Here is a 25,282-nt window from a genome sequence, read left to right as displayed (position 1 = left end):
GTCTTGAAAATCTGATTTGAATGACGTAATAGCATATTGGAATGTCTTCATACTCTATACTCTATTACGGCGCTCATTGGAATTACTGCACTTTTTGGCCTTTGAACGCATAGACAACAGGTTTGGTTCAATTTCTTCTTAAATTTTTTCTACCTGCACATCTAAACAACTGTACACTTTTTGTGCAGCAAATAGAAAGCCGTAAAGTAGGCCATGACAAGCTGCATCAAATGACTTAACCATATACAGGATGTCTCATTTGAAATAGTGCCCTTTTTGGCTTTTGAACGCGGAAACAACCAGTGGATGCAATTTTCGGTTGGCAATTTTACTATCTCGGAAACTGTAATTTTTTTTTAGAGCACATAGTAGCCCTTGAACAGCTCAAAGGACGTAATAATATACAGGGTGTCCTATTTGAAATAGTGCAATTTTTGGACGTGCAATTGACAAAGTCAAACTACAGCTCTGTCGTAAAAAACGGTAGAAAACTATATACTGTCAGCGTTTTCTACCGTTTTACTTTAATTCAGTAGATTATTGTGGAAATAAATTCAGTCAATTTGTCATTTAAAACTGCGTTTTATTCAGTTGTTTTCTGGTTTTTAGCTTCCATCGAGTATGGTGGACTTTCCCTTGTTTGAAAATAGTACAAACCTTGTCTGAAAAGTATTTGTTAGTGAATAATGTACAAAAACAGTAGAATAAACAAAGGTGTCTCACAAGTGTCGGTAGGAAAGTGCTCGTAGGTTGAAATTGATACAATTATGAGCTGTCAAATTGGATAGAGCCTAAAAACAGCATTTTAGTACAACGTCATTTTTACTGTCCAATTGTGACATTATTTTGACAGTTGACACCACAAACTTTTTGCGGTGGTCGAAGGACAATTAAATGGGCTACAATTTGATCCCAACTAGCTAACTGTCAAAATGACAGAATTACCAGATTACAAAATTTCCCTGGTAGAATACTGGAATAGCTTCGTCAGTGGAGCAATGAGAAGAAGAGAAGACGCCAGAGCCTGCGAAGAGGATGAAGGAGGAGGAGTGGGGAAAAATGGACAAAAAGAGAGATCACATAAGTCACATATAACCAAGAGAGACAAAGTTAACTGTCAAAATGAACAAAGACAAGAAAAGTAACAGCATTTTAGTGCAACGTCATTTTACTGTCAAATTGTGGCGTTATTTTAACATTTGACACTACAGAATTTTTGTGGTGATTGAAAGACAATTAAAAGGGCTACAATTTGGTCAGATTTAGACTGACGTAAATGTCAAAATGACAGAATTTCGATCTGTCAAACTGGACACATTCTAGTAACAGCATTTTAGTGCTACTTAGTAACTTTATTGTTAAATTGTGACGTTATTTTGACGGTTGACAATAAAGACTTTTTGTAACGGTCGAAATACAATTCAATGGGCTGCTATTTGGTGACAACTAGACTGACGTAACTGTCAAAATTACTGAATTACGAGCTGTCAAAATCGATTCAGTTCAGTGACAAAATTTAAGAGCAACGTTCCCTTGTACTTAATTTCCGAGTAAAATCCAGGGATAACGTGCGGGAAACACTAATTTTTGGGACACCTTGTATATAACATATAGTATTAGTTACCTGTAAGTGTCTATTTGTCCCAAAAAAACGTTAGATTCCTCCACACATTTACCGGATAAAGCTTCATCCGTGGTTAGGCAACGCTTGCTCTTAAATGCTTCAGGATTTGTGATAGCTTCAGCAAAAAGTTCGTAGGATCGTCCATGGTTGCAAAATATACTTTCTGTTACTAGAAAAAGTGAGGTTAGACCACTTTAAGGGGGAAAAAACCAGCAAAGTGGCAACACTGACAACTGGTAATATCCGGACAACCTGGCTGGTACCTGCCTCCATTCGGGTAGAAGTCGACATATCCGCACGGTTTGGCAACACCGATAACTCTCATAAAAGTGTGCACCACGTCCACCATTTTTGCGTCCAGAGGATCCAGTTTTAGGTGGTCTTTCAGGTCGCCATAGCCTGGACCAGCTGGATCAAGACCTGCAACATACTCAGGCTGAGAAGAGAAAAAGTGATTTAAAATTACCAAACAAAAGACATTTTGTAAATACATATTGATGTCATAAAATAGGCCATGGAAAGAAGAATCTGAGAACGTAATAATATACAGGATGTACTGTTTGAAATAACCTTTATTTATAGCATAGTACCTACGTAAACAAAGCGCTGTGTAGTAAGTAACTTTCTAGTAGAGAACTCTCTAACTCTAACTCATCAAGTTGGACAAAAACGTATGATGTTTTTAGGTTAGGTTAGGTAAACGTCAGTATAACGTGGTACTTGCAAGTTCAGTAGAACGTCACAATTATTGTCAAATTGTGAACTTATTTTGACAGTTGACTATACATAATTATTAAGGTAGGCAAAAGGAATGAAAAGGGCTACAATTTGGTTAAAACTAGCCTGACTTAACTGTCAAAATAACTGAGTTACGAACGGTCAAAGTGCACCAAGCCTAAAAACAGCATTATAGTGCAACGTCATCTTTATTGTCAAATAGTGGCGTTATTTTTTGTGGTTGTCGAAAGACTATTAAATGGGCTACAATTTGGTCAAAACTAGATTGACGGAGCTGTCAAAATGACAGAGTCACCAGATTACAAAATTTCAATAGATTCAATTCAATTCGATCTACAAATCTCAATCATCAACCATCTACAAAACAGTGCCCAGTAATGTGAATATTATTCAAATCAAGGTAAAAAGACAAGGAGAGCGAAATCACTAAATACACACATACAACTGAGAGAGACGGAATTAACTGACAAGCAAGAAAAAGTGAGACTAACCAGTAATTCTCCCAATTTTCCCTCCCTGCACTCTTCCAGCGCCCATTCCAGCCACGTGGGCGCCCAAACTGTGCCCAATAATGTGAATATCATCCAAATCAACTCCATTCAACATCAACCAGTTGATAAAGTCGCCCAGATGGCGCCCAGCAGTTTGGGCGCCACGCATTGCGCCTGCGTATTCCGTTCCACACAGTTTGGACCATTCCATTCCAATCACATTGTATTCCCCGGTTGCCAAGTAGGCTGAAAACGTTCCATTCTGAGTAAATTTGATCACGTGATGTTGGTGAAGTTACCGTTTTTGCTTAGTTGGAACACGGGATTCCTGATGCTGCTCAGAAAACCGTGAGTGATGATTTTGGTCGGGTTTTCTGAGTTGAAGCCCGTTCCATTTAAACTAGTGCTGTCGTTTGGTGTGAGGACAACCGGTAAGTTGTTCCTGCAGTTAAAAAAATAATTTGGCACATCCCTAGCTAGCTGATCAGAAAAAAGTAGTAATGGGTAGATTACCAGGTCAGAAAAAAATGTATAACACAGTTACAAATTGACCTAATTTAACCACCCTGTAACGGTCAGAATAACTGAACTTCATTTAGAATCCACTTGGTATATTGTGTGCGTATTGCAGTGTATACAGGGTGGACTGGAGAGCAAAACATTTTGTTTGCACTTTTTGAGTCGCGTTTAATGCCACATTTGCCCGAAAATATTTCGGAAACTATTGACATTTTGTATTGCACTTTTTGGTTCACTGTGCAGCTCTGAAAGTGCGCAATTCATTAGCCTAACAATATACATGGTGTCTCATTTGAAATTTGTGACTTTTGGAGCTCTAAAGCCAATGATGTCACTTCTGAAGATATTCCTTCACGAAGATATTTCAAATTTGACCTGAATTAACTTCTTGAAACTATTTTTTTTATTGTCCTTTTAGGGTCTCTGAGTGTGCGCAATCCACTAACCTAAAAATATACAGGGTGTGTCACGTTAAGGGTTGGTTGAGGGGGAAGAATACACAGGATTCCACAGGTAACCCACTTTTATTACGTTATAGGGCCTTATAGTCTAGTTAGTTATCTTACCCCCAGATGGCCAAGATGGCTGGGGGCATGATGTGAAACTGGCTAGGCTGAAGATACACGGAGGGCAGTGCTTTAGCGGTGGTGAATGAACCCTAGACTTAGGTCCGAGGGCATTCACCGAGCCGGCAAAGACGTGAAGAACCTAACAAAGGGAGGTAAGCTAGAACGCCAACTTAAGCTGCGCGCCCACACTATTTCCTTTGCTAGGGCTGATCTAGGGTGTGGCACTTGGTCACCTACTGCTCCACGTTAAGTTGCACAATAGGCGTACCCAGACTAACCCAGAGATCAGTAATCTGTACGTGCTTTTGGTACAGTATTTATACTCACATCATGACCCCAATTCGCCAAACTTGCTGACACAAACATTGTACTGGGGGAGACTGGGGCAACTTAAGGTAACGGTACCTAGTGTAATTTCTATGTTACATGCCCCTCCCCTAGAAAGTGTTCGCCCCGGACACTAAAATACCCTAATTGTACAAGTCTAAAATCGCTTACATGCTATCAGGTGGGTTTATGTGGTGGAACGAATCCTTTATTTATCCAAAGTCTTATAATTTTAACCACTAATTACGCTAAGCGCCCGAGGGCTCGTCTGAACGTTCCAGCATCCTTGGCCGTTACTCAGTTCACGGATACCAAGGCTACCAGCTCCCAGGACGTACTGGTGCTGCCGTCTATTGGTGCACACTGTGATTTTTTTTTTTTTTTTTTGGCAGGTGGTTTGTCTCGGTCCGGTGCTTGTGTTGTGTGTTAGGTGGTGTTGCTTTCGTGTGGCCCGGTATCATGCAAAAAGATATGTTTATATATTTTTTTTCTTAAAACTATGTTATGTGTTCATTAACGATAATTATGTTCTACTACCTTACTAATTTCCCTTACTCTGAATTGTCTACCCTTTTTTTTGTACTGCTACTACTGCTACGAGGATTTGGGCGCCCTGTGTTCCTCATCATCCCCCTCTTCTTCTTCTTCTGATATGTCTCCCAATGTCCATTCGTCATAGAATGGTAGTATTCTGCCTATGTGTACCACATCAGTTTTTCTGCCTCCCTCTTGCTTTACCTCGTAATTTACCTCTCTTATTTTTTTTTTGTAACTCTATATGGCCCGAACCACCTTAACAACAATTTCTCGCTCTTGCCCACTTTTCTTATTGGTATGAATATTTTTACTCTGTCCCCAACTTCATACTCCCCTTTTCTATGTTTAGCGTCGTAGAGCTCCTTATCTTTCCCTTGTTTTTTCTGTATGTTGTCTACGGCCAATGCCCTTATTATCAACGCTTTTTCCCTTAGCTCTTTGGCATTCGTGCTCGTTTCTTTATCCAAGAGTGCTGCATCCAACGGCAGAGTCGGGCTTCGTGCAAATATTAATTCAAAGGGCGTGAATTGTGTTGTCTCCTGTTTCGCCGTGTTGTACGCGAAGGTGACGAAGGGCAGGTACGAACACCAGTCCGTTTGTTCCGTGTTACAATACAGAGACAGCATGTCGGCTAGTGTTTTGTTTAGCCTTTCCGTCAATCCATTGCACGAAGGGTGGTATGCTGTGGTGAAGGTGCTTTGGACGCCCATTATTTGTTGAAGCTCTTGCACTATCTCTGACTGGAACACCTTTCCCCTGTCGCTCAGAATAGTACGGGGTACACCGTGTATTAAGAGCACTTTTTCTAGCAAGAATTTTGCTACTGGCCCTGCCTTGCCGTTAGGTAGGGCCGCTGTGATCGCGTATCTCGTTGCATAGTCTGTTACCACCACAATGGTTGTTTTTCCCAGACTGCTTTTCCGAAAAGGACCCAATAGGTCTATCCCCAGCTGATCGAACACTTGTCCCACTTGAATAGGCTGGAGTAGCCCCAGGGGTTTCCTGTTTGAGGGCCCTTTTCTTGCTTGACAATCCCTGCATCCTCGGATGTACTTATGCACGTCCTTCACCATGTTGTCCCAGTAGTACTTTGGGCTTAGTCTACTCAGGGTTTTGGTCATGCCCATGTGTCCACTTGTGGGTGCGTTGTGGGCTTCCCATAGCACTTCCTCTCTTAGTGCCCGTGGTATTACGAGCGCATATTCTAAGCCGTCTTTTTCTGTGGTGGCTTTGTATAATATGTTGTCCCTTAACCTGAAATTCTTCGCCTTCCGTCGTGTTATTGCGTCGCAGGTACTGTTATCAGGGGCTACAATTGCTTCTTTTAAATCCCTTAGATCCTTGTCTCTGTTTTGTAGTTCGTCTATCTTTACTGTCGAGATGGTGAAGGTGGGTACGTCATCTAACTCCTCGATTTCCATGTTATCTATATGTAGAGCGGGGTTGCGCGATAGGCAGTCTGCGTCTTGATGCTTGCTGCCTTTCTTGTATACCACCGAGTAGTCGAACTCGGCTAGTTTTAGTGCCCACCGTGCTAACCGCCTGGAGTGGTCTTTTATGTTATGTATCCAACAGAGTGCATGGCGGTCGGTGACTATTACCACCGGTCTTCCGTAAATGAGATGTCTCAAGTACGTCATCCCCCATACAGCGGCCAGCAGTTCTAGTTCACTTATAGAGTAGTTTCTCTCAGCTTTAGATAGTGACCTGCTTATGTATGCTATGGGGTGGTTTTGCTTGTCATCTCCTTCCTGCAATAGTATCGCCCCAATGCCCTCTGTACATGCGTCTGTGTGGAGTGTGCACCCGATGTTAGGGTTGTAGTGTTTCAACACCGGGGCTGTTGTCAGCCGTTCTTTCAGTTCCTGAAATGCCTTTTCTTGTTCTGTGCCCCAATGAAATTTGTTTTTCTTTGTGGCCTCATGCAGGGGCCGTGCCAACACTGAATAATTTTTTATGAATTTCCTGTAAAAATTGCACAAGCCCAGGAAACTTTGAAGTTCTTTCGTTTTCTTCGGCGTCGGGAATTCTTTAATCCCTGCTAACTTCCCTTCTTCGGGGTATATGCCTTCTCCGCTTACTGTATAGCCCAGTATTCTTACTTGCTCCTGCAGATACTCGCATTTGCTGGGTTTAAGCGTGAGGTTAGCTTCTCTCATTCTTGTGAATACTTTTTCCAGCTTCTTGATGTGATCCTCTAGGTTTTCGGAGAATATTATTATGTCGTCTAAATATATCAGTATTTCTCTCCACTTAAGATCTCTAAAAACTTTGTCTGCTAGCTGCTGGAAGGTGGCTGGGGCGTTGCAGAGTCCGAAGCTTAGTACATTGAACTCATACGAGCCATGGCCTTGTGCTGTGAAAGCCGTATATTGCTTTGAAGATTCTTCGATCGGAATCTGCCAGTACCCCGAGAACATGTCCAGTGTCGTGAAATATCTGGCGTTTCCTAGATAGGTCTATATATCATCTATCTGCGGTAGGGGGTAGCAGGATTTCTTTGTCACCGGGTTAATGGTTCTCTTGTAATCCACACAGAATCTGGTGGAACCATCCTTTTTCTTAACTAGGACTACCGGGCTTGCCCAGGGTGAATGGCAGGGTCTTATTACCCCACAGTCTAACATTTCCTGTATCTGGGCATCTATTATTTCCCTTTCGTTCTGTGAGACTCTGTACGGGCGGCATTTTACTGGTTTGTTCTCAGTTACCTCTATCTTGTGTTCGATAAGGTTTGTTTTGCCCATGAACTTAGGTGATTTGCAGAACACGTCTTCATAACTCGCTAATAATTGCTTTAACTTTTCTTTAAAGCGTCCTTCTGGTATGTGTTCGAGCTTATGGTCCTCTAGGTTCACCTTTTCATCGTTCGATTGGCGGACCGAGAATACTTGACTGGACGCCGTTTCTTTTCCCATCTTTGCTATGGTGGTACCTTTGTACACTATTCTTGGCGTTGGGCCGACGTTTTTGAGCTCTATCGTGGGGCTCTCTCCGTCTTGCCCGTAGTTGCCCAGCAGGTGGTTCCTGATTAACCAGTTTTCATTAGGTACCACGTGTGTTCCCTCTGTTGGGGTATTCTGCGGTCCTGTTGTTATTGTTCTTGTTTCGCCAGGCATGATGACCACATCTTCCGCAGCCCTTAATTTAGTTTGTTCTGGCGGGATTTCCTCAAAGTAGTTAGGTAGGACTTCCCATCCTGTTTTTGCTTTGCTGGCGCGTGTTTTCCTCTTTCCTTTTCCTTTCGATATCCAGATCTTTATGTTAGTGCCCCTAAACGCGTCTGTTAGTATTTCCTTGCTGGTTAGCCAGCTTGTGGGATCGTCTCGTTGGCTTAATCTTGGTAAGGCGATGCTCCTAATCTCGTGTTGATTCGCCCATTGTTTCAGTGCCGTGCAGCATCTTCTGAACGGTTCGATGGCGACTGAATGGGCGTTTTCCTCTTTGGCCGTCATCTGAACTATCTGTCGGCCGTTTTTTGAGAAGAAATCCAGTTCTCCCAGGTGGGAGTCATTTATTTTTTCTACCCCTGCGTGGCTTCTGATTACTCTAGCAATACCCCCGTCGTTGCAGGGTGTCGTGGACACTGTAAATGCCCATGCCGTGTTCTTGGGGAAGGAGAAAATCGATCTGGGCACCTCGTGTATGCTAGGCTCTGGTAAACGAGAATTTGCTTGCTTTTTCCTGTTTTTTCCTTCTTTTGCTTGCTGGGTTGCTTTGCTTGGGTTATTATTTTTTTTGTTTTGCGGGTGTAAACGTGGGTCTTGTTTGCTTGTGCTTTTTGCTTGATGGCTGAAACTTATGGTCAACCCTTCTTCGAGGGTTAACGTTTTCTTTGCCATGTCGATTGTCGCTTTTGTCTCCACCAAAAATTCCATTCCCAAGATGAGTGGTTGGGGTGGGTTTCTTAGTATAGTAGCTCGTATGTCCCATTTTCCTACGTAGCTCCCTACTATCTCTAGTGATGTTTTAGTTTCCCCCAGGCTGGGGATTTTCTGGCCCCCTGCCGTGAGCAGGAGGGTGGAGTGTCTTGTGCTTCTTTGCTTGTTTTCTATTAGGCGATCGCTTACTATGTTCAGCTCCGCCCCTGTGTCTACTATTGCTGGTATAAAGAATCCATTTAAAATAACGTTGATTGTCAATACTTTATTGCGCGTTGGCCCCCAAGTGGAGAGGGTGACGGGACTCAATTTTGCCACCCTTCGAAGTTTGGGTGATGCGGTCTGCTTCTGCAGACTGTGGCAAAGTGCCCAATTTTTCCGCAGCTATAGCATGCTGGCCTATTGTCTCGTGCCCTCGTGCTAGGGTAACGCCTTTGAGGCGGGGGTGTGCGCCTTGTGTCGTATTCTCTCCTGGGCGGTGGCGGGGTCCTTTCGCCTCCATAAGGGCGGTGGTTTTCGTACCGTGCCGGTTCTCTGAAGCCCGAGTGATCGTATGCTTGGCGCTGCGGCCGGAATGTTGGTGTAGCGGGCCGTGGGGGTGGTTCTGTAGGGGCGTTATCTATCGTGATGCATAGCAATTTAATTTCTTTTAATGATCTAGGTGGCTGATTGGGAAAATGCGTGAGCCAGTAGTACTTAGCCTTTGTTTCGGTCGTCAAACCGTTTTGAAAAATCTCTTGGAATTCCCTGAAATCGACTTCCCGCTTGTATTCTTCATAAAGGACCCTTAGATCGTAGAAATAGTTCTTCGTGGGTTCTAAGGGACCCTGTGTTCTTTCTCGAACCTTCGCAAGTAGTCGTAGGCTACTGTTATCGTCGCAGAATTCATTTTTGAAGGCCTGACATATGAGGGACCAATTACTGTCAGGGTGGCCTTCCTTGTATTCTGTGTACCATATATTTGCAGCCCCCTGCAAGAAGGAGTGAAAGTATAGAATTTTTAGGCCATCATTCCAATTGTTGGCCACGGCCATTCGGTTGTATGTCGCTATGAATGATTGCGCTGAATCTGTGCAAGGGTTGTATGTCGGGGGGCTGATGAATTGTGGCAAAGCGGGCGTTTTTTCCCCTGTTTCCACTGTGGAGATTGTGATGTTTGCCATTGTTCCGGTGTGCGCTTCTAATTCCTTGATTATCCTTTGGGGGTGTGTCTGTTCACGTATCGTTACGTTCTCTTCGTTTTCTGATTCTTCGTTTTCGCTTTGTCTTTCGTCTCTTTTTTCTGTTATTGTTGCGTCTTTTTGACGAACCAAGGTCAGGGTGATATATCTCGGTGTTCCTTCTGTATCCTGACTCCGTATGTCCCCTACACTTGAGCTTCTGTGCCTTGGTGCAAATGGGCTGTCAGTCTTTGCCGATCTCAAATTGTACCCTTTATTCATTCCCTTTTTCCTGCGCCGTTAACTGCGTCTGCGAGGGCGTGTCCACTAATGTGGGGATTAGCAGACGGGGATGAAACGAGGCGCCTCCACCATGTCACGTTAAGGGTTGGTTGAGGGGGAAGAATACACAGGATTCCACAAGTAACCCACTTTATTTAAGTAGTTGTGCCTTATTGTCTAGGTAGTTATCTTACCCCCAGATGGTCAAGATGGCTGGGAGCATGATGTGAACTGGCTAGGCTGAAGATACACGGAGGGCAGCGCTTTAGCGGTGGTGAATGAACCCTAGACTTAGGTCCGAGGGCATTTACCGAGCCGGCAAAGACGTGAAGAACCTAACAAAGGGAGGTAAGCTGGAACGGCAACTTAAGCTGCGCGCCCACACTATTTCCTTTGCTAGGGCTGATCTAGGGTGTGGCACTTGGTCACCTACTGCTCCACGTTAAGTTGCACAATAGGCGTACCCAGACTAACCCAGAGATCAGTAATCTGTACGTGCTTTTGGTACAGTATTTATACTCACATCATGACCCCAATTCGCCAAACTTGCTGACACAAACATTGTACTGGGGGAGACTGGGGCAACTTAAGGTAACGGTACCTAGTGTAATTTGTATGTTACAATATGAATTTCGTGACTTTTGGCACTTTGAACCCAGTGTCGTTAAATTTGCGGAAATTCCGTCACGGAGCTGGACGAACTTTGACTTCAAATATCTCGGAAACGGGACACTATTTCTATAGGACTTTTGGGTCTGTATGTATAACCCTCAGTGTGCGCATCTACTGACCCAAATGTATACAACGTTTTTCATTTGAATTTGGTGACTTTTGGCACTTTTTATCATAAGTTTACTAACCTGGTAAAAAGGACAAATTGGACGTCACTTTCATTAGATCCATCCACCGAGTGTGTAATGTTCAGTATATCAGCCAGACTTGGTGCATGGTGAAAAATATCTAAAATGGGAAATTATTCATGAAAACTTCTGTACAGAGTGAGTCAACGATAGAGAAAAGGTCTTAAAATTACCATTCTAATGACATATAACACTTGATATTTAAAATTCTTTTCGTTTTACCGATTCTTTTGTGCGTATCTCTAAAACCGCGTCCAATACGCAAAAAGTTGCTGTAAAACTGTATTTTTATAAAAAAAATGCACCTGGAAGTTTGGAAGAAAAGTACAAAATTTTTGTAATCTGCAAAACGATGACAGATATTAAACAACGGTTTTCGCAATTAGGTTTTCTATCAAAATTGGCACAAGTCAAAAACTGTCACGTGGTAAGAAAAGACAACATTGCAAACATTTACTAATAAATTAAACGCATTATCAGTTTGGCAGCACTGCAGAAATTGTTTATTCTAACACAAATAGACGAATTGACCAAATTCGTATTTAAATCGTAGAAGAATTGGCAGTTTTGCAACACTGTATAAATTCAGATTTAAAAAATGGTTGATTCGGCAACATTGAAGACGTTTCATAATACTTTCTTAAAATCTCAATTTGAGAACACTATAGAAATTTAATGACTGTTTTTACGAAAATGGTCGATTTGGCAACATTGAAGGTTTTTTGAAGGATTTTTATAAAGCATTAGAAGAATTCTTAATTTTGCAACACTGTAGAAATGTAGTTTGTTTCCTCTAAACGAACTTATAAAAAACGAACAATAATCACATTTCTGCAACTTTGCCAATTTGACAAATTTCAAAATCAAACCAAAACCCTGCAATGTTTTTCATAGTTTTTCAAATTTTGCAGTGTTGTCATACAAGAATTCTTCTTTATTTTTATCAATATTGTAATTTTTTGTGACTTTAACCAAATTTATGCAACGTTGCCAAAGTAACATGATTTTCCTTGTTTTTGACAAAATTTTTATATTTTACGATTTTGACCAAATTTTTCCAACGTTGCCCAATTGACAATTTTTATAATTTTTGCAAAAATCTATACAATGTTACCAAATCAATATTTTTCGAACAAGCATTTTTCTTTATCTTTATCAAAATTTTATTTTTTTGCGACTTAAACCAAATTTGGACTGTGCCCCAACCAAAATTTGAAAACCTGTAATTTTTTGCGAATTTAACTAAATTTTCAGAACCAAACAACAATGTTAATTTCGTCTTCCTGTCGCGGTTCCGAAAGTAGTTCTAGCCCACAATACAGGAATACAAGCACCTCAGCCTGGAATACAGTAGCGTGTGTACCCAATGCAAAGTGCTTCGCTGTTTGGCCTGTCTCAGCGCAGACACCTGCCCCCGTCAGCCCCCCTCTACTGGATCCATCCGTAAACCAGTTGGATCCATCAAGAACGACCCCCGGGGTAGCTCCATTCTCCCTCTCGGTAATTACAACCTTGAGGAAGTTTGAGGGCTGTAGCCTTCTAGGCATATGGTCACTACTCATAAGAAGTATTTTCAGTTCAGTGGCCCAATCCCATATACAAGAGTGTCCATACGTGAAAACTTGTAATTGATCCATAGTGCGCAGCCTATATGCTGTCCATATGGCTTCCATTTTTATGTGAAGGTCCAAGGGCACAAAGTTGAGCAGCACTTCACGTGCTCTCGTGTGGGCAGTTCTCATGCCTATGTAACCTATCTAATTGTGTGCGCACGTCACTTCTTTCCACACATATCCACCACACAAGGGCCCCATATGTTAGTATAGGTCTGACTATGGCGCAGTAGAGCCAGTGGGCCACCCTCGTTTGTAATCCCCAGGTGCCACCACAAGCCCTCCTGTAAGTCCACAGTGCAAACGAAGCTTTCCTCATTTTACAGGTTATGTGCTCCCGCCATGACAATTTAGCGTCCAGGTAGATACCCAGGTACTTAATCGACTGACTGTAGTTTAGTATTACACCAGAGGTGATCTCTGGTCGTATTCCTTCGTCACGCTTTCTGCTGAAGAGCATAAGCTGTGCTTTTGCCGGGTTGACTCTTAACCCGACTAGGTCACACCAGTTACCGACCATTCGCAGCGCCCTAGTTATAACGCCACGAAGCCTGTCCTTAGTTCCGTTACAGAGAATAACTATGTCGTCTGCGTATGCATGTGCATACAGGCCAGCATCGTTCAGATTCCACAGTAGTTCGTCCACTACAAGGCTCCATAGCAGAGGGGAGAGTACTAATAATTTTTCACTAATTTGTGCAACGTTGCCAAATCGACTATTTTCCTAACTTTTAACAAATTTTTGCAGTATTGCCAAACTGACATTTTTCCTTATTTTATCAAAACTTGTAAAATTGCAATTTTTTGCTACTTTAATCAAACTTTCACAACGTTGCAAAATTTACATTTTTTTCAATTTCTACCAAGTTTTTGGAGTGTTGCCAAGCTGACATTTTATCTTATTTTTATTGCCATTGTAACTTTTTGCAACTAACTAAATTTTTCAATACTATGTCATGTTGCCAAGCCAATACAAATGGCAATACATCAAATGGCTATTTCTTTTTTTTTAACTACTTACAGGGAAGCCCAAAAAAAATGTTGGTCCTCAGTGAATCGTCTATACTGTAAATAAATGATTTTTTACTTACTAGGTAATATAAAAATTATACTGGCAGCTGCAAGAGATAATCCAACAACAGCACCCACAGAAACGCTCATATTAGCTGTAATTTTTGATTAATAATCATTAAAATCGATTTTTTTTTTACAAAAGACTCTGCACGTGAAATTTATGATGCAGAACGTCAACAGCAAATTATTGTCATTTTATTCAATAATAATTACAATAATTATGTAGGGATACGAATTTCCTGTAATTATTGTTGCTTCACTTATACAGGGTTAGTCAAACTTAAACCGCAATAGAGAAGCTTTAGTACAACCAAAAAACAAGATTAGAATTATTGGATTGCTTGAAAAGTAATGTCACTACGTTTAAAGGGCCAAAAGTCATACAATTCAAATGAGACCTGTATATTTTTAGAACAGTGTATTGCGCACACTCAGGGCTACTCAGTGGACCAAAATGTGCTCTAGAAAAAGTGTCTCGTTTTTTGAGATATTTGAGGTTAAAATTGAGTTTAACTTCTTGCGGAAATTGCTTGCAAAGTGACGTCCCTGTGTTCAAAGTACTAAAATTCAGTAAATTCAAACAGGTTATCCTGTATATTTTTAGGTTAGTCGATTGTGCACACTCAGAGGGCTACACAGTGACCCAAAATCTAGTATAGAAAAAGTGTCTCGTTATCGAGATATTTGAGGTCAACATTGACCTTAACTTAAGTTTACGCTGGTTTTAACTTCAGTGTTTCAAGCTTGATCGCTGATTTGGTGGAGAGGCCTTTGAGGATGCCATGGTTCGTGAGCGGAAAGCACCTACCTGAAACGTAAAGAGATTACTACCAAACCGAATGCGTAGCGGACACTCTGTCTCTCTCCGGTACACCTCCACAAAATTGGAGTTAAACCGGATCCACTGTGACCCTGTAACCAAAGGGGGACAATTCATCAACTACTTTTTGAGTATCCTCACAACTCTCCAGAGCAAGATCAGCTTTACTCAGCTTTGCAACTCCTGCTGGGGGCTGCAACCTTTCGGGGTGTCATCTATTGTGCCTTTTTACCTCCTGACACACAGTAAGCTTTCTTAATTCTGCTCTACTTAAGCTGTAATACCTTTCTGCAGGTTCATTTATGCATTGTTTGACTTTTGTGCCTGTCCTTTGACTGGCTTGTGCTTGGTGCACACGCGGTTGCGCCATTACACACTACGTTTGGTTCATGCTTTAATTTTTCACATCATGTAATGCTATTATGTTGTATTTTTTCTTTCCAAGTTGGGCAGGGATATCAGGTAATTCAGACTCATCCCCAGCGATGAAACCTTGCCGTATTTACAGCCACTACTCGGCCGAAAAGTCCTGGCAGCAGAAGGCCGTTGAATTAGGTTTGAAAGGAAGTTTAAGGTAGAAATCCCAGCCAGGGAAAGTTGGGATAGTAGGTCAGTGACTTCTCGAGAAGGGGTGCAAAGCTGGTACACCGACGGCTCAGATTTTCTCAAGACGGGATGGTCCGGGGCGGGAGTGTACCGTAAAGTCACCAACAAGGGGGCATTTTTTTCGCTGGGGGGGTGGACGACCATCTTTCAGGCGGAATTATTTGCAATCCTCGAGGTCGCCACAAGCATGGAAGTTACAGAAGGGCGAGGGGGAGTGATCGAGATCTATTCCTACAGTCAGACTGTCCTAAAGGCACTTTGTAGAGCCAGGATGGGCAACAGACTGATTCAGGAATGCTGGGATGCCCTGAACAAAGTGGCAGAGCAGAAGCACGTAAACCTAGTGTGGATTCCGGCACATATGGGGTTCGCGGGAAACGAACGATTTACTAGATTATTTGATGATGTATAACGCCTACACCTCATACAACCACGGGCAAACCGCCATCAGAACCTTTCTTCAGGAGACAGTTTAGAGACAAAGTTCCAACACTTGTCAATTCCACTAGGTAGGTACATCTTAAGATCTAAACTATGATCTGATGATGCTCTATTTCATTTTTGGTTAAATACATGTATAACGTTACAAAACATGCAGTACCAACCAGTACCTATACAATAAATAATAAAATACACCGGCAGTAATAAAAGTAAAATACACTTAAATAATAAAATAATTAGTAAAATGTTAGCAAGTAAAATTAAAACAATAAAACTGCCTTTGTTTTAAAAAGTGGATGACTTTCTCTCTAAACACGGCGACGCTACCCGTGTCACGAACTTCTCCTCTTAAAAAAGGTTGACCTGTGTTGAGGGATGTGGGATTCACTTGCACCTCTAGTTTCAATTGACATTCCTAGGGCGTAATGATCACGGTTCCTAGGAAACAAATGAGGGTTCTTTCTCATAAACATTACCAGGGAGAAAAAGTACAAAGATGGGGCGGTAAGTACATCAAGCCTATCAAAGTAAGGCCTGCAGCTTGTCCTGGGTTTAAGGTTAAAAATCACACGAATAATGCGTTTTTGTGCAACAAACACTGATGCCCTGCTACTAGAAGCACCCCAAAACAAGACAGTGTAGGTGATTAATGACTGTATACAAGAAAGATAGTATGTCCGGGTTGATTGGATAGTGAGAACATCTCGAAGTCTGCGTAAAAGAGCACAACCGCTGCACAATCTTCCAACCAAACTGTGACACCATCGCGGCTCCCAGAAACTTTATGCTCTCACTTACTGGGGTGGCCTTGTCATGAGAGGGGACGTAAAGTTAATAATTTGGTTTACTTTTACTAAAGTTAATCAAACCGGTTTTTTGTAGGTTTAGTTTTAAGTAATTTTCTGAGAACCAGTTTTCCATATCCTGGATGGCCAACGAACACGCCGCAAACAAAGCATTCTCAGAGAGATCTGCCAAAACAACGGACCATTTTCCCATTCAACCGCTCCGTAAGCTCGTTGACATAAACCAAAAACAGTAGCGGGCCCAAAATGGATCCCTGCGGTATTCCTTGAGAAATATCTCTCGGCCGTGAGATGTACGATTCACTATTTTGTGTCACGCAGACCGCTTGTCTTCTGTTCTGCAAATAAGATTCGAGCAAATTAAAACAGATGCCTCGTATACCGTAGTTTGCCAGTTTTTTCTATTAGAAGTTGATACTGTCAAATGCCTTTGACAGATCAAAATACCTATATTCCAGCAATTTTAATATTTATGTCAAGGTTTTCCATTATAGGTATAAGTAACTGTATTATATATGGCCAACTCTGTTGATCTACGAGGTAGGAATCCATATTGATGTATTGAAAGAATACTAAAAGTATCAAAATACTTATATAGCCTATTATAAATTGCTCGTTCAAAGACTTTGGAAAGAGAGGGCAGAAGAGACACCGGTCTGTAATTTTTTATGTTTGAGGATCACCTTTTTTATATATTGGAACCACTTTAGCATTCTTCAAGCAATCTGGAAAATGGCCCTTACAGAAAGAGTCATTAATTATATCAGATAATGGCTGGGAAATGAACTGCGCTATGTACTTAAGAATTTTTACCGAAATTTCATCAAATCCGGTCGAAAACTTATTTGGTAAGTTGATCAATAGCCTGAAAATCTCCTTCTGATCTGTTGGTTCTAAAAATATTGTGGGGTAGTGACGTGCATCACGCAGAGATGAAACAAATTCTCGATCATCATCTACCTCAGTGAAGTGTACATTAAATAGGTTGGATATCTCCTCAAGATCAGTGACCACATTATTATAAAGTTCAAGGGTTATATAAATTGTGCTGACACTTAATTTTATTTGTAATTTGATTAAAAATATTCCATGCTGATTTCAATTTGTTATTAGAGTTTGAGATCTGATTATCAAAAAGCGCTTTCTTTGTATTAGCTAGCAAATTTCTGTACTATTTTCGCTCCTGTTTATATCGATAGTATACATTTATGTCATTAGTCTGCTTGTACCAAACATATAAATTCTTCAGATGACCTGAGAAGTTTCTAATTTCTTTACTGATCCAGCTTTTTGGTTTGTATTTATGGATGTTAACCACTAAAGGGAAGGCCTCTTCAAACCAGTAAACAGCATTTCGAAAAAACATTCATACTTCGCATCGACACCCACAGTCGCATAAACCTCCTTCCATGAGACAGTACTGAGACGCTCAATTGAACGAACAATATTTGCGTCTGTAAACGATCGCCTTCTCACCTTTGGAGGCTTGGGCACGATACTTGATGGATCGTGAATCATCCATCATTAGTTGCCCGTAATGATCCGATATATGCGATTGGAGTACAAAACAGTTCAGAACTTCACTGCCGAAGCTAGAATAAATATTATCTATATGTATTGATCGTTAGATTCTTTGGTATTGTTTGTTATGCAAGTGCAACGACGGTTCTCTCATGAAGGGTCTCATGGGGGGGAATAGTTTTAGTTTTTAATAAAGTGCGTTAGAGTGTGGATCGGTGTGTTATGAGACAATAATTACAATAGTACAGTATGCATTTTCTTCCAGTGAAAAGCTTACAATATGAGGCAAAGAAAATTGGTCTTATCACAGTCCCTTGCTTTCTAGTGATTGTTCTATAGATAAACTGAACTTCTTTTCACCATAAAAAGTATGCTAAGAACATTTGTCTTGATAACAAAATGTTTGTTCCTCATCCCAGCTAACCATTTCAAAGGACATACCTGTGAGCAGTGAAAGACAATGTGGAATGCATATATGAACTGTCAAAGCCATTTATAGTCATGGATTCGCTTACACCACAACAACGCATTTTGGTTATCCAAACTTATTACGAAAACGGTCAAAATATGAAAAAGACTTTTTGCAAACTTCGCACTAGTTCTAGCCGACATGGACGCCCTACAGAGCCTGGAATTCGTTGGATTGTTAATCGTTTTGACGAAACTGGTTCAGTTGAGGGTCGTAGACCATACCAACATGCTCGTCCAGCTCGTAGTCCTGAAAACATAGTCGCAGTGAGTGCTTTTTTTCACTCAGACCATTTTCACCTTAATGGGTAGGTAAATAACCACATTTGCATATTCTAGGGGTCTGAAAATCCACAAGAATATCATGAACAACCCCTCCATCCCGAAAAAGTGACTCTTTGGTGCGGCTTATGGGCTGGTGGCATCGATGAACTATTCTTTTTTTGAAAATGCGGAAGAAAAGGCCATTACCGTCAACGGGGAACGTTACCGCGGTATGATAACAGATTTTTTGTTGGATCGTATTGATGCTGAAGATCTTTGATTTCAACAAGACGGCTCACACATCTCGCCAAACAGTGGCCTTATTGCACGAGAAATTTGAAGACCGCATAATTTCAAGAAATTCCGATGTTAATTGGCCCCCGTGATTGTGGGATTTAACGCCTCTTGACTGTTTTCTTTGGCGATTTTTGAAAGGAACAATTCAAGACCTTTGGATTCGGACTGAAATTGCGGCCATAGATCCGATGATTTTGGAAAAAGTCATTCGAAATTTTGATGATCGGATGTTGGCCTGTAAGCGCAGCCGCGGTGGTCACATGACTGATATTATTTTTCATACATAAATGGGATGAACCAACCTTCTTTTATCATTAAAAAAATTTGATTTCACCTTATAAAAAGCGTGTTGTTTTATCAAATAGAAAAAAAGTAGCAAATGACGCACCCTGTACTTCCAATCCAACATGTTCTTCATTGTTGATTAACGTGAATAACCCTGTATTATAGTAAGTGTTACGTGTTTTTGACCAGAACAGGGCTGAACTGTCAGAAAAATTTGTTCCTTGAATAATAACTGATTATGAAACATGGCAGTAAATCAGAATTAATCAGGAAGATCCGTTTTAATTGGAATGCAAAGTATGTAAAAATCACAACAGTTTTGATGAGATAGATAAAACGTCGAAATATAAACACCTAAAATAAAAAGTAAAGCAAATGCCTATACTGACTGAAATTTTTTACTTTGTACATTCTACGACTTGTGCGTCAGGTTTGAACATAATTTAGTTTATTTAGTGTCAACTTAGTCGTCTGATAATACACTGTTTATCATTGTTCGTACAAATGTAGTGTTTAACGTGTTTATGTTTTATGTTATATTATTTTAATTATACATAGTGTTGTTGGAATTGATGTAACGTATGTGTATCATGCTTGTTGAAGGGAGATCATCCATTTTAAAATTGGATATTGCCAGGTAAATTAGTTAAGAGATTTAAGATAGTAAGATATTTTTTTAAATAAAACACATTCTTTTTGTTCAGTGCCTGAATAAGCCAGGATTAAAATTAATTTATTTTATAGAGGTATTTAGTTTTAAAAGGGTCTTATTAAGATTAAGCATCCACGAATTTTACGTTATTTTTTTTTAACAGTTAGATTACTTCTTCAGAAAATTGCGATAAAAATCCTTAAAATGTACGATAATTTGGTGGAAGAACCACACTTCACCTGTCGTTTTTAAAGCGTCTTAACGGATATCTATCATCTTACCGCGTCTTACAGCATTACGTCATCGATTTTGAGGACGCTGAAATGCTGCGCTAACAACAAACCTATAACCTCAAATTAGCTTCAACATTTCAACTTCGCTTCCGGCTTCATTATAAAATCCTTTCTAAGACAATAATGGAGCTCCTCTTGAAACAAGATGAGGAATACATATTGTTTTAAAAATAATCTTAAATTCGTCAATGAAGTTGAATCGTATAATGATGTTTTGGTTTACACAAAAATACCATATCGTTATAAATATTGTTATTATTCATTATTCTTGCTACTTGCAAGGCTATATTTACAAACTGTAAAGGCTATACCCAGGTAGGTCAAAATAATAAAAAACCACATCATCCACATAAACCTTACGCGCTGCCTATAACCTCCAAATTAGCTTCAACGCCCATTCCATAGGTTTTTCTCCAGAAGACGCTTACAACCGCTGTAAGCAGCTGTTAGTAATGACGTCATAGTTTAGACGCGAAAACGCAGCGCTGTAAAACGCTAACACGCTAAAAAACGGCTCAGCTGTTCGGCGCTGTGTCGGTTCGATGTTGCCAAATGATCTACATAATACCTAAAACCTCGGAAACTGCGGCTATTAAAAACCAAAACAATGCTTGGCAACCTAGGAGTTAAGGGAACATTGAATGACATCTGAAGTTGACGTACATACTGTCAAGTATCAGTTATCCTCTGTGAATTATGCGGCGTTGCCAGACGCTTTTTTTGCAATGTTAATTGTAGAACTCATTGTGTAACAGTGTAACAGCTATTTAAGCCTATAATGGACAACATTGCAGAAGGTAAATTGTGGTTCCTCCACCAAATTGGATTTTTATCGAGTTTTTTGAAGAAAATTGTGATTTTACTTTACTCTGCACTATAAAAGCCGTAATCTATATGCAAACAAAATTTAGTGGAGGCTTAATGTTTACTAGACCCTTTTAAAAATTTCACATTCCTAGTATCTCAGAAATTAGGAAAAGATGTTATTTTGCCTGTTTTTTTTTTGTAGTTTTTCATTTTTCTTTCAGGTTTTATAAAAGAGTATTAAAGAGAAACTCAAACCAACACGTGAATAAAAATTGTCTGAATGTGCACCACATTATCGAGTTTCAGCTGAAAAAATGTTTTGAATGTATTTTTCAACTTTCCAATAGCCATTTCTTTTATTTTCTAAATCAAAACTTAAAGGAAACGAAAAGATTCTTTTTAATAAGAATATCTAGATGACTGTTGTTATTACTGCTTTTCTACAGAGTTGAGATGAAAATTTGAAAATATGTGTAAGATTCATTTAGCTACATTTTAAAGTCTTTTTACTGCAATATGCATTTACAACATACCAGTAATATTGAATATGTAATAAAACTTTTCTGATTTTATAGGAGAAAAAAAAAGGGTTATACATTGTTAATTGGGTACTTAATAAGGCATCTAACCTCCAATGAAACACAGAGATGATGAATGAAAAATCGTACTTGTCGAATATATTTTAAAAAATTGAAAAAGAAACTCTAAATAATTATCTTAAAATGATGAACAAGCATGCCATATTTTACATGAGTTTTATATACCTATATATAAACAATCTTTATTCTCAAAGAATAGGCTATCTACCAATTGGTCTTTCTGCCCATGTTACAATTACATAGAGAAGGAAAATTAACAATAATATTTCAAAAAAAAATCTATTTAATTTACAGTTAAAGTCTAAGTTGTTCCAATGGGTGCAGGAGGGAAAGGAAAATCGGAAATGTCTCGTTTGTCTTCTTAGACAAAGAGGGTCAAGTATAGTCCAGTTGTTAGGGTTGTTTTTCCGTTTAGTTTGAATTTGTAGCAGCCTTTCTGAAATTTTTGTCATTTTTGTGCGTTCATAAAGGAGTTTGTTGGATGGATTATGTAAAAGGTTATTGGGATGTCTAATTTTTGTAATTAGTCTTAATGCAATTTGTTCATTGGTTTGTATGTATTGTTTGGTTTTCTCAGTAGCGTTTATCCTCAATACATTTCCATAATCTAGCAGAGGTCTACAGATTGATTTATAAATTGTCGTGGCTGTTTTAGTACTTATTCCTTTATCTTTGTATGTTAGTGATCTAAAGTGTTTTGTCCTTCTGATAATTTCAGTTCTAATGTTTCGTGAATTTTAATTTTTTGTCAATAGTCACTCCCAGTTATTTTATGTCGTTTTTGGGTTCAGGAATGTGGCCGTTAGCTGTAATAGTGGGTGAGTTTATATTGATTTTATGATTAAACAAAATTAGTTGATCTTTAGTGGCATTCCGTGTCAGTCGCCACTTATAAAACCATATCATTGTATTGTTTGTCAAATTCTGAATTCTTTCTGCAGCTTTTGAGGTAGTTTTGTCATGTACGACAAGTGCAGTATCGTCCGCGTATTGTAATATGTAAAATGTTTTGTCAATGTAATTTTTGTCTTGAAAATGATGATTGTAAAAAGAAGTAGTAGTCCATATTCTTTCAGTGGAGTTGTACACGTACAAAAGAAAGGGAATGACACGCAGTCGTCTCCACAATACTTCCAGTATTGTCGAGACGACCCTCCCTCCCTTTCCTCCCTCCTTTTTACCTTCATTCCGATCCCTTCCTTTTGTGATGATTGTAAATGTCGTGACAGTATATGTTATAAAGAAGTGGGAAAAATGGGGAGTCTTCAGAAAGCCCTTGCTCGGAAGAGAAAGAATAGGAGCAGTCAGTATTGATCGTACTTGTAGTTGTCAATTTTGTAGTAGCTTTTTAATATTGTAAAGGAGGTATTTTGGTATTTGAAGTTGATGCAGTTTATATAATAAGCCTGCATGCCAAACACTGTCAAAGGCCTTGTTTATGTCCATAAATAAACAGGCTGTCCTTTTGTCGTCTAAGTGTGTAGTTTGTATGTGATTTGTCAGAACAAAGAGTGGATGTATAGTCGAGTGTTGTGGTTTAAAACCAAATTGGTAAGCTGGTATGTGCTGTCCAACCAGTATTTCAAGTCTGGTTTTTAATATGTGTTCGAACACTTTACATAGTACAGGAAGTAAAGTAATTGGTCTGTAGTTTTAAATTTGTGTGTTGTCGGGTCCGTTTTTTGGAATAGGTATACCATGTTTCCACGTGTCCGGGATTATGTTGTTTTCAACGCAGTTGTTTAGTTCTTTAAGTATTATTGCGTGAGTCAGGTGGGTCATCAAAATAGTTGTAGTACCAGTTGTTTACTAAATTATTGTGTTGTACGTCAAAGTTAGGGTGCGTTGAATAGATATAGATAGATATATTTATTTTGTTGAGTTCAGTACAAACTAGGTACTCAAAACCCTTGCAAAGGGTGTGGAACAATGTCAAAAAAAAAGACAACAAAATCAAAGGGAATACATGATTAAAGTCTCTAAACTAACGACTACAAAGACAATGATGCAGTAATTCAAACGTGCTCTAAAGCAATAGACTTAGCTCCATCAAAAAATTCCTTAATGGCTATAAAACGCATTTTCAGCTAAATAAAGCTTTAGCCATCTTCTTAATTTAATTCTTGGTAGTGTTCTCACCTTTGTGGGAAACGAATTGTAGATCTTCTTACACGAGTACTCAATGTTTTGTTACAGATAGGTGAGGTTACACCTAGTCTGAAGTAACAGGTTATGGTTTCTAGTTGGGTACTCGTGCACTGCAGTTGAGTCAGAAAAAAGATCCGAATTATCAATAATAAACATAGAACAATGATAAAGTATACAAGCATGTGACAGTAAGCAACTTGTACTCAACAAAACACTCCCTACATGAGTATCCCCAGTTCATGTTAAATATGGAACGTATACATTTTTTTGTAAGTTTAAATATTCTATCTACAGGGTGATTCCAAAGTTGGTGCTTTCCTTTAACCTGCGAATAGGGCTTCAAAACATAAGGTTTTTTTTTTCTTTGACGCTTTTTCGAAATATGAACAATAACGAAGATACAGGGTGTCCAAGTTTTGCTGAAAAAAAACAAAATAAAAAGGAACTTAAATTTAATTTTAACTAACTACAGGTTATTCCTTATCAACAGACATAAACAAAAACAAAAGATTTCAGCCGCCTTTGAACTAAGTTTTAATAATTTGACATTTTAAAATAAAACAGCATTTAATTTTAGGCACGCATTAAGACGGTTTTTATTTTTTTACTTGAAAGCGGTGCGTCGTTGCAAAAAATAATAAAAAGGGTTTTATTTTTAGAATTGAACAAAGAATTCAATAATAAATTTTATGTTGAAAAGAAAACCAGTAGGGTAATATTTTTTTTCGAAATTTTTTTTAAAAAATTTTACGCCCGCCACTGGTAACCGTAAGAAAATTGTTGTTTCTTGTAAAACTTCCTTTCCACGTAGCTACTGACACCTACAAAATTTTGTCTAATTACTTCAAGTGGTTTGGCCAAAATCATTAAATTTTTATTTTCTCTTTATTTAACTTTGACACCCTGTATCTTCGTTATTGTTCATATTTCGAAAAAGCGTCAAAGAAAAAAAAACCTTATTTATTGAAGCCCTATTCGCAGGTGAAAGGAAAGCACCAACTTTGGAATCACCCTGTCTATTAGAGTTACCCCAAAATATTAAACTGTAGTGTAGCCTAAACCCAACAAACGCATGAGTACAGCCAAGCAACCAACCTCAATCAATGTGGACTGACCAATCCAACCTCTCATCTATATTTAAAAGCTTGTTGAAGGTGTTCAGCAAATGCTTCAGCTTTGTCTTTGTCCGTGTAGAGTTCGGTTCCGTTTTTGTTTATGGTTCCTATAGTACAAGTCTTTTTGTATTGGGACAGTGTTTTTTTGCCAGTAGGATTTTCCTTTATCCTGCTCAATTTCTTGGCATGCTTCTAACCATTTGTCCTGCCTGTACCCATCTATAAGGGTCTTTATGTTTCTGTTAAGGTTGTTAAGTTTGCGTTTAATTGTGTCTTCCTGTGTAAATATATAGTTTCTGTATAGTTCTCTTTTGTATTTAATTAGTCTTAGTATAAATTTGGGTAGTGTATGTCGATAAAAGTTGTTTTTCAGTCGTGGTGTGTATGCTTCTACTGCCAAACTCAGTCGTTTCTGTAGACTTTCTATTGATATAGATGATGGCGGCTCAGATTGAATATAATCGTGTATTCGTTGTTTTACCTTG

The 25,282-nt window shown here is 39.4% G+C and overlaps 2 protein-coding genes across 7 annotated transcripts in view; one reads left to right on the top strand and one right to left on the bottom strand.

The window, feature by feature from the left end:
* Positions 1 to 562: 562 nt before the first annotated feature.
* On the bottom strand, positions 563 to 13,839 carry LOC145729583 (pancreatic lipase-related protein 2-like). Of its 4 annotated transcripts, none has more exons than XM_081980397.1 (7): positions 13,693 to 13,839; positions 10,989 to 11,088; positions 3,153 to 3,295; positions 2,854 to 3,099; positions 1,856 to 2,044; positions 1,625 to 1,793; positions 563 to 662 (listed from the first exon to the last, which is right to left on the bottom strand). In XM_081980397.1, exons 1-7 carry the CDS (start codon positions 13,760 to 13,762, stop codon positions 584 to 586), a joined length of 996 nt encoding a protein of 331 aa, XP_081836523.1. In that variant the 5' UTR covers positions 13,763 to 13,839; the 3' UTR covers positions 563 to 583. The 4 variants fall into 4 exon arrangements, with proteins under 4 accessions (XP_081836523.1, XP_081836524.1, XP_081836526.1 ...); XM_081980398.1 differs by having other exon boundaries at positions 1,877 to 2,044; XM_081980400.1 differs by having other exon boundaries at positions 1,625 to 1,783; positions 1,888 to 2,044.
* Positions 13,840 to 18,363: 4,524 nt separating this feature from the next.
* Positions 18,364 to 25,282, top strand: part of LOC145729580 (uncharacterized) — a 28,049-nt gene continuing 21,130 nt past the window's right edge. Inside the window, exons 1-3 of one of the 3 annotated variants that reach the window (XM_081980393.1) lie at positions 18,364 to 18,604; positions 18,677 to 18,831; positions 18,892 to 19,820. In XM_081980393.1, coding sequence (XP_081836519.1) covers positions 18,371 to 18,604; positions 18,677 to 18,784 — 342 coding nt within the window. In that variant the 5' untranslated portion in view covers positions 18,364 to 18,370 and the 3' untranslated portion in view covers positions 18,785 to 18,831; positions 18,892 to 19,820. Of the gene's footprint in view, positions 18,605 to 18,676; positions 19,821 to 25,282 lie in introns of those variants that run through there. The other 2 variants (XM_081980392.1, XM_081980391.1) reach the window with 2 other exon arrangements.

The sequence above is a fragment of the Ips typographus genome, linkage group LG5, assembly GCF_016097725.1.
Source record: "Ips typographus isolate SLU linkage group LG5, UJ_Ityp_2.0, whole genome shotgun sequence".
NCBI classification, from domain to species: Eukaryota; Metazoa; Arthropoda; class Insecta; order Coleoptera; family Curculionidae; genus Ips; species Ips typographus.
The sequence above is the reverse complement of the archived record's forward strand: the minus strand, read 5'-3'. Positions and strand labels throughout refer to the sequence as shown.